The sequence below is a fragment of the Podarcis bocagei genome (genome assembly GCF_964188305.1).
Source record: "Podarcis bocagei genome assembly, chromosome: 13".
Classification (NCBI taxonomy): Eukaryota; Metazoa; Chordata; class Lepidosauria; order Squamata; family Lacertidae; genus Podarcis; species Podarcis bocagei.
The window spans coordinates 9,698,891-9,712,217 of record NC_138138.1 but is presented as its reverse complement, the minus strand read 5'-3'; the positions used below and the strand labels follow the sequence as shown (position 1 = coordinate 9,712,217).

At 46.0% G+C, this 13,327-nt stretch overlaps 1 protein-coding gene across 4 annotated transcripts in view; it reads left to right on the top strand.

The window, feature by feature from the left end:
* Window positions 1-13,327, top strand: part of LOC308571111 (UDP-glucuronosyltransferase 2A2-like) — a 35,307-nt gene that overhangs the window by 1,046 nt on the left and 20,934 nt on the right. The window contains exon 1 of one of the 4 annotated variants that reach the window (XM_081166510.1): window positions 5,884-6,694. The exons of 1 other annotated variant lie outside the window; for it this stretch is intronic. In XM_081166510.1, coding sequence (XP_081022636.1) covers window positions 5,974-6,694 — 721 coding nt within the window. In that variant the 5' untranslated portion in view covers window positions 5,884-5,973. Of the gene's footprint in view, window positions 1-5,883; window positions 6,695-6,923; window positions 6,991-11,389; window positions 12,126-13,327 lie in introns of those variants that run through there. 2 more of the 4 variants (XM_081166512.1, XM_081166511.1) reach the window with 2 other exon arrangements.

The following is a 13,327-nucleotide window of genomic DNA, read 5'->3' as shown; positions in this document are numbered from 1 at the left end:
GTCTTCTGTTCTACTTCTGTTCCTCCTTAATACCTTAGGAGGGATTCCAGATATTGCAACATCTCAAACAGGGCTTGTTCCCCACAGCAGTGCAGCATTGGAGTCAAAGGGATCTCTCCCAGCCAGCCTTCAGACAGAGGTGTAGGAAGGTCAGGTGGTACTCGGTGTGGATAATTTACTGTTGTCCCCCCATTGATTTATTATTATTATCATTTGCCTGCAAAAATGGTTTTACGTTATTTCATATTATCTTACAAAGGAATGTGGATTCTGGACCTCTGACAACAAGTAGGCGACTGTGAACAGATACTTAAATCTACAGGATGGATTGTGTTTTGGCTTGTGTTATTTTATTTATTGTTTATTTCTTTAATAAAATTTATTTAAAAAAAACCTGCAAAGTGGTTTACCAAAACAAAATAAACATATCAGTTAATATCTTGACCCAGCTCCACTGAATTGAAATTTCAGCCTTCAAGACATAGGAAAACAGCCAAGTAAACATATATAGCTACAGTGGTGCCTCACAAGACGAAAAGAATCTGTTCTGTGATTCTCTTCGTCTAGCGGTTTTTTCGTCTTGCGAAGCAAGCCCATTGACGGATTAGCGGATTAGCGCTATTAGCGGCTTTTAGCGGCTTTTAGCGGTTTATCTGCTGATCGGATCAGCTGATAAGCGGCTTAGCGGCTTAGAAAAAGGGGGGGAAGGAAAAAAAACCAGCAGGAACTCGCAAGACATTGTCGTCTTGCGAAGCAAGCCCATAGGAAATTCGTTTTGCGAAGCACCTCCAAAACGGAAAACTCTTTCGTCTAGCGAGTTTTCCGTCTTGCGAGGCATTCGTCTTGCGGGGCACCACTGTATATAATCCCTAGTGTAGTAAGATAAGACCTTTGGAGCAGCATTTTCAAAAAAGGTTTGTTATGAACCACCCTAGTAGGGCAGTAATTGTTCCTTGATAATTTGTCAACCCCCCTCCATGGTGGCACTGGGACGACCCGCCCCCCTTCCTACGCCCCTGCCTTCAGAGAGCCTTCCCAAGATGGAGCCCAGTCTTTGATCTTTCCCCTTCTTCTTTTTCCCAGCACACCTCGCTAAAGCCACCCTTTTCTTGTCACCCCACACCCTGACTACCTTCCAAATCCCTTGTCTCTATACAGTATATATCTTTTCAAATTCCGCAGCAACCCTCACTCCATCTAAGGTAAAGGTAAAGGGACCCCTGACCATTAGGTCCAGTCGTGTCTGACTCTGGGGTTGCGGCGCTCATCTCGCTTTACTGGCCGAGGGAGCCGGCGTGCAGCTTCCGGGTCATGTGGCCAGCATGACTAAGCTGCTTCTGGCGAAACCAGAGCAGCGCAGGGAAACGCCGATTACTTTCCCGCTGGAGTGGTACCTATTTATCTAATTGCACTTTGACGTGCTTTCGAACTGCTAGGTTGGCAGGAGCAGGGACCGAGCAATGGGAGCTCACCCCGTCACGGGGATTCAAACCGCTGACCTTCTGATCGGCAAGTCCTAGGCTCTGTGGTTTAACCCACAGCGCCACCTGCGTCCCCCTCACTCCACCTACCTGATCATAAACCCCCTTGAATCCAGCAGAGCTTACTTCTGAGCAGACATGTTTAAGATTGCACTGTAGCTTTGCTTTCAAGGGGCTCAAAGAGCCCAAAGTATGAGGAGTAGCTCTAGCGTGCAGAGGGGGGTGGATCTGTGGAGTCCAAAAGTTGCTGGATTGCAAGTCGCACCAGGCCTTACCTAGCCAGCATGCCCAGTGGTCAGTGATGATAGGAGTTGCAAGTCAGCAACTTCTGGAAGACCACCCTTCCCTCACCCCAACCCTAGAAGCTGCAGATTCCTCATAGCTCTGCTGGAGTTCCCTACTTCCCTTGACGTCCTTCCTGATATCTTAGGTGGTGCCAGGAGTTGTTGCCAGCAGCTGATCAAGAAGATGTGCAGATTATTATTATTATTAATAATAATAATAATACAGTGGTGCCTCGCAAGACGAAATTAATTCGTTCTGCAAGTTTTTTCTTCTTGCGAGTTTTTCGTCTTGCGAAGCACGGTTTCCCATAGGAATGCATTGAAAATCAATCAATGCGTTCCTATGGAGACCGTCCGGGGACAGAGGGGAAGCGCCGCTCTGTCTCCTCTTTTGAAGCAAGGGGCGGAGGGGAGAAGATCGCTTCTCCCCCTTGCCGCCCCTTGGTTCAAAAGGGGTCCGGGGAGAGAGGGGAAGGCGCTGCGCCTTCCCCTCTGTCCCCGGAGCTTGTGGGGCTGGCAACGGGGAGAAGCGATCTTCTCCGCGCCGCCCCTTGCTTCAAAAGAGGTCCGGGGACAGCGGGGACGACGCGCTGCGCTTCCCGCTATCCCCGGAGCTTGCGGGGCAAGCTTCGTTTTGTGAAGCAAGCCCATATGGAATTTCGTCTTGCGAAGCAACTCGAAAACGAAAAAACCTTTCGTTTTGCGAGTTTTTCGTCTCGCGAGGCGTTCGTCTTGCGGGGCACCACTGTAATTTTTATTTATACCCCGCCCTCCCCAGCCAAGGCCGGGCTCAGGGCACCTAACAAGCAATAATAAAAACAAGTTGAATGAATACAACTTAAAAACAAAATTAAAATACAACATTAAAATATTGAAACATTAAAATATTAAAATGTAGCCTCATCACAGGAGGAAAAGAAAAAAGAAAGAGAGGGAGGGAATCAAACTGGCTCCAAGCCAAAGGCCATGTGGAACAACTCTGTCTTGCAGGCCCTGTGGAAAGAAATAAGATCCTGCAGGGCCCTGGTCTCATGAGGCAGAGCGTTCCAACAGGCTGGGGCCAGTGTTGAAAAGACCCTGGCTCTGGTTGAGGCTAATCTAACTTTCTATTAAAACTAGAAATCACACACACGTTTCAGGGCCTTTTCTCCTTGATCATAAAGGTTAGGAAAGAAGGGGGAGGGAGTTAGGACACTAAACATAACCATTATGGCATGCTCACATGATGATTCCTCAGAGTCACTTTTTGGCTTTTGGGGGGAAGCCCCATAGGCCAGTTTAAGAGGATCTATTTTTTTTAAATAATATTTTATTAAGTTTTTACAAGAAAAAAGGTTACAAAGGACATCAACAAAAAAAAGAAAGCATAACATAGCAACAAACGGTGAAGAAATAAACACAAAAAAACCCCAAAGCCAAAAATTCCACCTAAAAGCAAAGACCAAAAAAGAATAAAAAAACCACAAATAAAAATCCCTCCTTTCAATTTCTACCATTCTCTTACTTATTTTCCTGACTTCCTCTCACCTCCCTCTTTGTATTCCATTAAAAAAATTATTCAGCAAATTCGTACCCTTTTATCTTACCCTTAATTATATATCCTCATATAATATTACTTCATATTTTCATTTATAATCAAACCGTTCTTGCAAATTCTTATTTCACCTTATTACTCAGCCACTCCTTTTCTACGATAATTTCATTGATTTTATCTTATCCTCAGATCTCTAAAAGTTCTAAAATCTTAACCATATTTAACCTTTCTGCAAAAGCCAATTACTTTCTTTCCAACATCTCTTAATATTTCCTTAATATTACACTAGTAGTTTCATTACAGAGAACATTTCTCATTCTAAGTTTATCCAACGTCCTTTAAGAGGATCTATGTCCCTCCTGTCTTAACTCAGTTAAGTCTTAACGTAACTTTTTTTTTTGTATTTTGTGGGGTGGGCGTTTGTAGATTATTATTTCCACCTCCCCAACAATGTGAGGCTAGATGCACATCTTCTGGTTCTTATACAAAACCAACAGACTGGAGCGGCACTTATTTCCTTGCCAAGGCTCCTCAGTTTGCTTCATGTGTGAATGAGGATTTGGAACCGACACTTCCTGGCCCGAGGTCAACACTTTATCCATTCAGCATCTGTCAGGGAAATTCTTTTGCCAGATCTCAACACCTTGGCTTCATTTCTTCTCTGCAAATCTGCAACAATAGAGGGAGGACTAAATGAAAATGCCCCTAAACTGTACGTATGTTCTATTATGTTCTGAACACACTTCATGTGGCAGACTTACCTAACAGCTTTTTTTTTTTTTTAAAGGGAATAAAAGACAGTATGAGCCATCTCAATATCTCAGCAGGTACAAAGATTTCTTTGTGCCTGGAGACTTGCTTACATCACAACCCCCTTGACCCCCATGCTTTCTGGTAATTAGATTATTTTTACAAATAGCCGAAGCTCAGGTTCCGTAAGCAAATTACACACACAGGAATTTGACACTGAAGTTCACATGCAGGCTTTGTTTCAAATGGTCTGGTGTTTACTTGATCTGCTTTGCAGCGGGGACAACAGTTTATATAACCATTCCTGATGGCTTGTGAACAGGCCTCCAAAAAGTTGGGTGTGTGTATCTTGGGCTCCATCCTGCACTTTGCAGGGTTTCTTCAACTCCCATTGGCTCCTGTGCAAATCTGAGGATTGTTATCTTATCAGCAGAATTAATTCCTGTTGCAGTTGGCATACGTTGTATGCCCCCTTGACCCCACATACCCTGAGCTTCTTATCACTATTCTGCTGCAGTCAGCTATTTATTTTCCAGTTCTAACAACACAGTGATGGAATGAAAAAAAGAGATGATACAATTATCCCGCTGCTGTGATCAGTGGTGCAGCAGGGGTCTGACCCAACCCACAGAGCTGTCTCCCACGAACAGCAGATATTGAGATAGGGAAGTTTTTAATGTTTGAAGCTGTACTGTTTTTAATATTCAGTTGGAAGCCGCCCAGAGTGGCTGGGGAAACCCAGCCAGATGGGCGGGGTATAAATAAATTATTATTATTATTATTATTATTATTATTATTATTATTATTATTATTATTATTATTATTATTATTATTATTATTGACATGCCAGGACCTCTCCTAGGCTGACCATTGTGATAGGAATGTGCAATTTTTGTTTACAACACCATGGTTGCTCAGAGGTGGATATGGGGCTGGGTGCGGAGCCTCAGGAGCGCTGCAGGGGGCGCTACAACTATGACGTAAAATTGTGTTACAGATAGGTAGCCGTGTTGGTCTGCCATAGTCAAAATAAAAAAATTCCTTCCAGTAGCACCTTAAAGACCAACTAAGTTAGTTCTTGGTATGAGCTTTCGTGTGCATGCACACTTCTTCAGATACATCTGGGGTATCTGAAGAAGTGTGCATTCTGAAGAATAATCTAAAGAGGGGTATCTGAAGAAGTGTGCATGCACACGAAAGCTCATACCAAGAACTAACTTAGTTGGTCTTTAAGGTGCTACTGGAAGGAATTTTTTTAGTAAAATTGTGTATCATTGTGTATTATTTCCCAAAAGCCTGTTGCTTTTTTACAAGTCCACCACGTATGAAAAAAACAACCCTTTGGACTGTTTGCATTTCCAACATTTACTTGATACAGTCTTGTACATCTCAGCCAGTTTATTAGGTGTTAAATACCATCTGTATATCATTTCCAAATAGTTTTCCTTTAATGTGTAACAGGCAGTAAATTTCATATCTACTTGCCACAACTTTCCCCTTGCCGCCATGTCAATATTATGTCTTAAGTATTGCGGTTTCTCCACTCCTGAGTTACAGGCAAACAATTTCATATGCTTTGAGCTCTAGGTGTGAATATTATGGGCCATATGGAGAGTTCAGCTGAAGCCATTGGATGACTCATTCAGAGTTATTCCTGGAGAAATAAACAAACTTGTCCACTGAGCAGAGAACCTGTTTTGTTACTTGCTGTAGGAGGAGTCCGGATTTCGAAAGAACTATGCTATGTTATCCCCAGCAGGATTTTCCTGCGGCAGAGAACCTTTCTTGGAAAGCCTCTGTGCCAAAGAACGGCAAAGTTTAAGCAGGGTGGAGAGCAGTGAAATTCAGGAGTGCTCTGAACAAGCCCAGCCTGTCACAGTAACCTTTGATCACCCTGAATCTAGTGGAGAAAAGCAAGGACACAATGGCAGCAAAATGGCTGCTGGTGTTTTCTGTGGTTTGGGTGTTCTTTTGGGACTCAGCCTCCAGTGGGAATGTCCTCATCTGGCCGGCAGACGACAGCCACTGGATCAATTTGAAATTCATCATGAATGAGCTCACAGACAGAGGCCACCGAGTGACTGTGCTCCTGCCTTCATTCTTCCGGATAATTGACCCCAGTGAACCTTCCCCTTTCCCGATAGAAGTGATTTCTGCTCCATTCTCAAAGGCAGAGATGGAAGGTCTCCTGCAGGATTACATACATCTATGCACTTATGGGATCCGAGAACTTTCTTCCTGGGAATTTTTCAGCAAGTTGACTGCCTTAGTAACACACGTGATGGGTCGATACAAAACTGTCTGTCATATAGCTGTGACAAATGAGAAACTGCTGGAGAAGATGGAATCAGCTGGTTTCGACGTTCTGCTTGCAGATCCACTCATTCCTTGTGCAGAACTGTTGGCTCAGAAGCTACGGATTCCATTTATATACACCTATCGATTCTCTTTTGGAAACACAGTGGAGCGTCTATGTGGATGTATGCCAGCTCCTCCATCCTATGTGCCTGCTAGCACAGGGGAACTAACAGACAGGATGTCCTTCACAGAGCGGGTCCGAAACATGCTCTTTTACCTCTTCCAAGATTTCTTATTCCAGCACGTTCAATATAAAGGCTGGGATGAGTTCTATAGTGGTGTTCTAGGTAAGAGCTCGCTCCTCGTTCGGGTCATTGTATTTTTGACATCAACATCAAAAAGTGTTGTTTCACATACACATTTCTGTGCTGTGGTTTTCCTCTTTTTTGCCTGGTCCATCACCCAGTCCAGCTCCAGTATTGAGGTGGGAGATGGCAGGGAAAGCAGAATTTAGGCAACTGAGCATGGGGTATGAAGCTCGTGTAAGGGAAAGAGGTGTTTCAGCTCCCCTTACCTGTACATCTCTTTCTGATGCTACGATTGAACTCTGCCTCCCCACTTTGTAGAAGAACAGTGCAGAAATGTAAGTTATTCTTTTTGGCTAATTTGTGGATATATCACACTAAAATGCAAGCAGAGATGCACGTTTTTACCATATTTCATATAACGTCTGCTTATATTTCCTGTATCCGTTGCCCACGTTTTGGGCTACAATTGAAAAACAACTATTTTATGCCTTGCTTGAGCCAAAAACTACATGATGAAATTCTGAGAGGTGTGATATCTGACTCTAGCTGTTCTGTTCCATTCTGTACAGTGGTTTGTGAAAGTGTGAATTGGTTTGGTCCACATGGACCAAATGAGACTGTCAAACATCCCTACCTGCTTGTGCAACCCCCTACGGCGATCCTGCCTAGCTCATAGCTGTCAACCTTCCCTTTTTTTGTGGGAAATTCCCTTATTCCAGCGCCGTTTCCCGCTGCTTCCCGCTGCTATCCCGGATTGTTAGATATCCCGTAGACCATCCCCGGGGCAGGTGAGGCTGCTGATCCCTTATTTTTGAGGCTGCTGATCCCTTATTTTCAAATCTGAAAGTTGACAGCTATGGCCTAGCTGCTGGCTGGATCCACAAAGCACTCTGATGGGGTGAGGGGGAATGGTAGACTGGTGAAGTCAGGACCATTTTCAGTGGTCTGATGAGGCACAGGAGGTGGAGCGTATAAGAACACAGGAGGTGCTGCTGTGGACAGGAGGAGGAAAGACACCTAGCCTGAGCTGGAAGGTGCTAAGCTCAAGACAAGGTAGAAAGAGGGGTGCTCTTATGAGCCAGCCAGGATTTTCCTGTACTTGACAGCCCAGCAGTGAGCAACCTCCCATTGCCTGAGGACCTGCTCATCTTTACAGGTCCAGGGGGGCAGCCTGCCACTGCTGCTTCCTTCTCTGTCAGAGGCATCACCCCAGGTGAGGGAGGCTTAGGTTCTCTGAGAGCAGGAGTGAATCCTTACCCTTGACATTTCTTCACCCAAGACTACCCCTAGCCCTAGCTCTTAAGGAGGTCAGCCCTGAGTGCTCTCTGGAAGGACAGGTCCTGAAGCTGAGACTCCAATACTTTGGCCACCTCCTGAGAAGACTCCCTGGAAAAGACCCTGATGTTGGGGAAGATTGAGGGCACAAGGAGAAGAGGACGACAGAGGATGAGGTGGTTGGGCAGTGTTCTCAAAGCTACCAGCATGAGTTTGACCAAACTGCTGGAGGCAGTGGAAGACAGAAGTGCCTGGCGTGCTCTGGTCCATGGAGTCACGAAGAGTTGGACATGGCTAAATGACTAAACAACAACCCCTAGCCCTATTGATGTAACTAACTGGAGACAATACAAGACTTGCCTTGTGAAACCGACTACCCACATAATCTTGTTCCTTGCACAGCATTCCTTAGCAGTTGACACTGATTCATTTAACCACTAGCACCACAGAGAATGCATCCTCATGCACAAAACTGCAGGAGAATGTCGTCTTGGCCAATAGCCATCTTTACTCTGTCTTGGCATGCATCTCCCCACCTGTGTATGCAAGAAACACTCTCTATGTGTCTAATTGTAGGCTTTAGAGGTCATCAGAGCCACTGGGAATGGCCCTAGCACCTCAGCAACAAAGGATATTGGGTTGCCAGAGATTTTTAGACCTAGCCCTACTCAGAGTAGACCTATTGAGATTAATGGACATGACAGACTACCTTAGATTCTTTAATATCAGTGAGTCTGCTCTGGCAGGACTTTGTTAAATATCAACTATTTTCTTTGAAAATGGCAGGTACCTTTGCATTAGAAAAGGATATATCAGGAACTCTGGCCAAAAGTTTCAATATAAAGTTGGTCCGATTTCACCAAATAATTCCTCAGTGATTTTGGGTTTTTTAGGCCAATTATAGGTGGTTTTTGACATCCTGGGATGTTGGATAACAAATGCCAATGTTTATATATGAGTTTCTTAATGCTAGAAGTATGTGGTGTAAATTGCAGTGATGTGCAAATACGATCCTCTCTAGGTTTATCCGAGGTTTTTATAACAAGAAGATCTTTCCTGTTTTTCATTTCTGCTCTATCTTGAGCCGCAGCAAGAGTCCGTGATGTGTATCCTCGTTGTAATAAAGACTGTGTGAGTTGGTAGGCCGCTATTTTGTAGTCATGTTGGGACGATGCATTTCTTTTTAGTCTTAAGTACTGTCCATACGGTAGATTATTCAATAAATGTGGAGCGTGAAAGGATGAAGCGTCCTTCATAATCTACCTACTACTGAGTCGTACATCTGATTCACACTCCGGATACTCCTTTTTGGCCCCATTTGATCCTTTATTCTTTATTCTGATTTTATATAATGTGGACTCTTTTTGACTGCTATTGAGACTTGTATAAAACAATTGTTGTGCACTGGTATTTCATGTACCTTTGTACTATATCACTGCATATTTGAAACTACATTATTTCTGTACTTAAACGTTGTATCCAAACTTACCATTACTTTAAAACTATTGTACTTACACGTTGTGTTTAAATTTACTACTAGCTTCAAACTGTTATTCTTAGCAGAATACACACGTTTTTCATTTCAACTCTTGAGTAGGAATTATTCCTTATATTGAAACTTCTGGCCAGAGTTCTTGATATATCCTTTTCAGTGCAGTTTCAACAAGAACTCCAATTTCTTTAACCTTTGCATTTGAGGCTGATGTTTATGGTAGGTGTGGACTTTGGTCTTTCAAATTTCAGCGGCGTCCTGCGAGAGGCCAAAATCCATCAAAACCTCCAACCTTCCATCTGCATGTGCACTATGCCATAGCTGCAAAGCCCTGCAATGCCCCCTGTGGCATGGTGACCAGTGCTGCCACTGTTCACAGTTGACCAGAAGATACTATGGTCCCACAAGCAAAAAAAGTTTCTCCAATCCTGTGCTTATAGGAAAACCATTTCATTTGCTTCAAGTTTTGTGTGAGAATATTATGGACCACATAGAGAGGTTAAGGGAAAGGACCTCTGACCATTAGGTCCAGTCGTGGCTAACTCTGGGGTTGCGGTGCTCATCTCGCTTTACTGGCCGAGGGAGCCGGCGTACAGCTTCCAGGTCATGTGGCCAGCATGACTAAGCCACTTCTGGTGAACCAGAGCAGCGCACAGAAACGCTGCTTACCTTCCCGCCAGAGCGGTACCTATTTATCTACTTGCACTTTGACGTGCTTTTGAACTGCTAGGTTGGCAGGAGCAGGGACCGAGCAACAGGAGCTCACCCTGTCACGGGGATTCGAACCGCCAACCTTCTGATCAGCAAGTCCTAGGCTCTGTGGTTTAACCCACAGCGCCACCCGCGTCCCCATAGAGCAGTGTTTCCCAACCGGTGTTCCGCGGCACACTAGTGTGCCGCGAGACGTTGCCTGGTGTGCCGTGGGAGGGAGGCGGGCGAGGCGGGGCGGCGGCGGCGAGGAGAGGCCGCCCAGCGCGGGGCTCTCGCCGTCTGCCTGCCTGGCTGCCTGCGTGGTGCTGACGTCACGGGGCTGTAACGTGCCCCACATAGGCACACGCGGGGCAGCGAGCGAGCTCCCTCCCACATCCCATCGCCGCTCGCTTCGGCCGGCCTACTGGGCTGTCGCAGGCGGAAGGCCTGCGCATGCGCGAGATTTTCGCGCCTTCGGGATTCCCTTCACGCCTTCCTCCTCCCAGGTCCTTGAGAGCGCGGGAAGGGGCAGCGCGAGACCGGCGTTGAGCCTGGTAGGTATTGCGCTTGCCAAGGCAGTCATTTGGGAAATGAAAACTTGCAAAGCAAGCAACCAGTTCAATCTGAAGTACGTGTATGCTTAATATCCTGTATCTGAAACCTGTTCTGCCCCCTCCCCCACACTTGGTGCCATTTTCATCTACACATGCAGCAGAGTAAGTTGACCCAGAATAGTACCAATTCAGATGGCAGATGGGAGAATGACAGTGCTGAATGCTTTCCCATGTAGAACAGTCCCTGCAAATAAAAACCTAGCATATTTGGAAGAGGGATGCTAGCCTAACCATTACCTTCTATGCTGTTACTATTTTTTTATTTTTTTTTTACATAAGTAAAAAGTGACCTTTCCCCATCTGGCATGGTGGTGTGCCTCGAGATTTTTTTCATGAAACAAGTGTGCCTTTGCCCAAAAAAGGTTGGGAAACACTGCCATAGAGAGGTTACCTGAGAGTAATTCCTAGTAAGACAAACAAAAGTGTATATTGAACAGAGAGGCTGTTTCGTAACTAGGCGGAGTAACAATATTGAACTCACGTTTGACAGGATCATGCTATGTAACAGGATTTTGCTGTAGCAGAAAACCACCTTTGCTTTGACGAACTCTGTGCCAAAGTACGGCAAAGGTGGAACAGGGAGGAGAGGCACAGATTAGAGGAGTGCCCTGCATAAGCCCAAGCCTGTCACAACCACCTTGGAGCTCTCTGAATCAAGCGTGGGAAAGCCAGGATGCAATGGCTGCAAAATGGCTGCTGGTGTTTTCCGTGGTTTGGGTGTTCTTTTGGGACTCAGCCTCCAGTGGGAATGTCCTCATCTGGCCGGCAGACGACAGCCACTGGATCAATATGGAATTCATCACGAATGAGCTCACAGCCAGAGGCCACCGAGTGACTGTGCTCCTGCCTTCATTCTTCCGGAAAATTGACCCCAGTGAACCTTCTCCTTTCCAGATAGAAGTGATATCCGCTCCATTCTCAAGGGCAGAGATGGAAGATCTGCTGCAGAACATAGTATATTTTATGACGTATGATGCTCATGAACTATCTTACTGGGAGTTTTTCAACAAGTTGTCTGACATCGTAACTGTGACAATGCATCGGCAGAAAACTTTCTGTCAGATGGCTGTGACGAATGAGAAACTGCTGGAGAAGATGGAATCAGCTGGATTCGATGTTCTCCTTGCAGACCCACTCTATCCTTGTGCAGAACTGTTGGCTCAGAAACTCCGGATTCCATTTATATACACCTATCGATTCTCTGTGGCAAACACAGTGGAGCGTCTTTGTGGAGGATTGCCAGCCCCTCCATCCTATGTGCCTGCAAGCATGAAGCCGCTAACAGACAAGATGTCCTTCATGGAGCGACTCCAAAACATGCTCTTCTACCTCTCAAATGATTTCCTCTACCATCAAGTTCTCTATCGAGACTGGCATCAGTTCTATAGCGATGTTCTAGGTAAGATCCTGCTCTGAGTTTCGGTTACTGTATTTTTTACATCCGTACCAGTAAGGTCTGATGCATGGAGACATGTCTGTTGTATTGCTTCGCTCTCTATTTTGCCTGGTCCTTCACGCAGTCTAGCTCCAGTACTGGAGTGGAAGGGGGAGATGGAATGGGGATTTAGGGAACCAAGCAGGGATAGTGATGGTGTTAGGCTTGCCTTCCTGGGCAGGTAAAGGTAAAGGGACCCCTGACCATTAGGTCCAGTCGTGCCCGACTCTGGGGTTGCAGTGCTCATCTCGCTTTATTGGCTGAGGGAGCCGGTGTACAGCTTCCGCGTCATGTGGCCAGCATGACTAAGCCGCTTCTGGCGAACTAGAGCAGCGTATGGAAACACCGTTTACCTTCCCGCCGGAGTGGTACCTATTTATCTACTTGCACTTTGACGTGCTTTTGAACTGCTAGGTTGGCAGGAGCAGGGACCGAGCAACGGGAACTCATCCCATCACGGGGATTCGAACCGCTGACCTTCTGATCGGCAAGTCCTAGGCTCTGTGGTTTAACCCACAGCGCCACTTCCTGGGCAGAGCATTCCACAATTACCGCTCCCCACATTAAATGGGGGCGCCATTTGCGTGGTCGCGCGCAGCCCCCTGGACCCTATGTGGCACTATTGGCACAGGCTTGGCTTCGCCTCCCCCCAGGTGGGATACCTGAAGGTCTCCGCCTAACTCAGCCAGTTGCCCAATCCCGCCTGGGGAGGCGTTGCCAAGGTGATCGAGCCAGGTAGGGGGAGGGACTACCTGCCCACACAATAGGGGGAGGACCTTACCTGGGAATCGTCAGTTGGCTCCAGAGCTTCTCCCACCCTACCCACCCTCAGTTAAGACTTCTTTTGCAGGTTAACCTTTTCTCCGCTGGTACGCGGGCGCTGCTACGTCAAGGTCGCTGTTGAAGGGCCAGAAAGGAATTCTCCTGCATTGGCAGGTTTGCCTTTCCCATAGCAAAACGTCACAACTTTGGTGGTATCAGGCCTTGGGTGGAATCCTTTAGTCTATCTTCCCTGATATATTTAGCTGTGTCTTATTGTATCGGTTCAGTTTTAAGTATTGTTCTCCACTCTGAGACTGCCTGCAGCAGTGCAGCAATGGGACCGCCTCTCCTGGTCTGCCCCACAGAGGACCTTAAGGTCCATGAATAATCATAGTTTAGAGGTC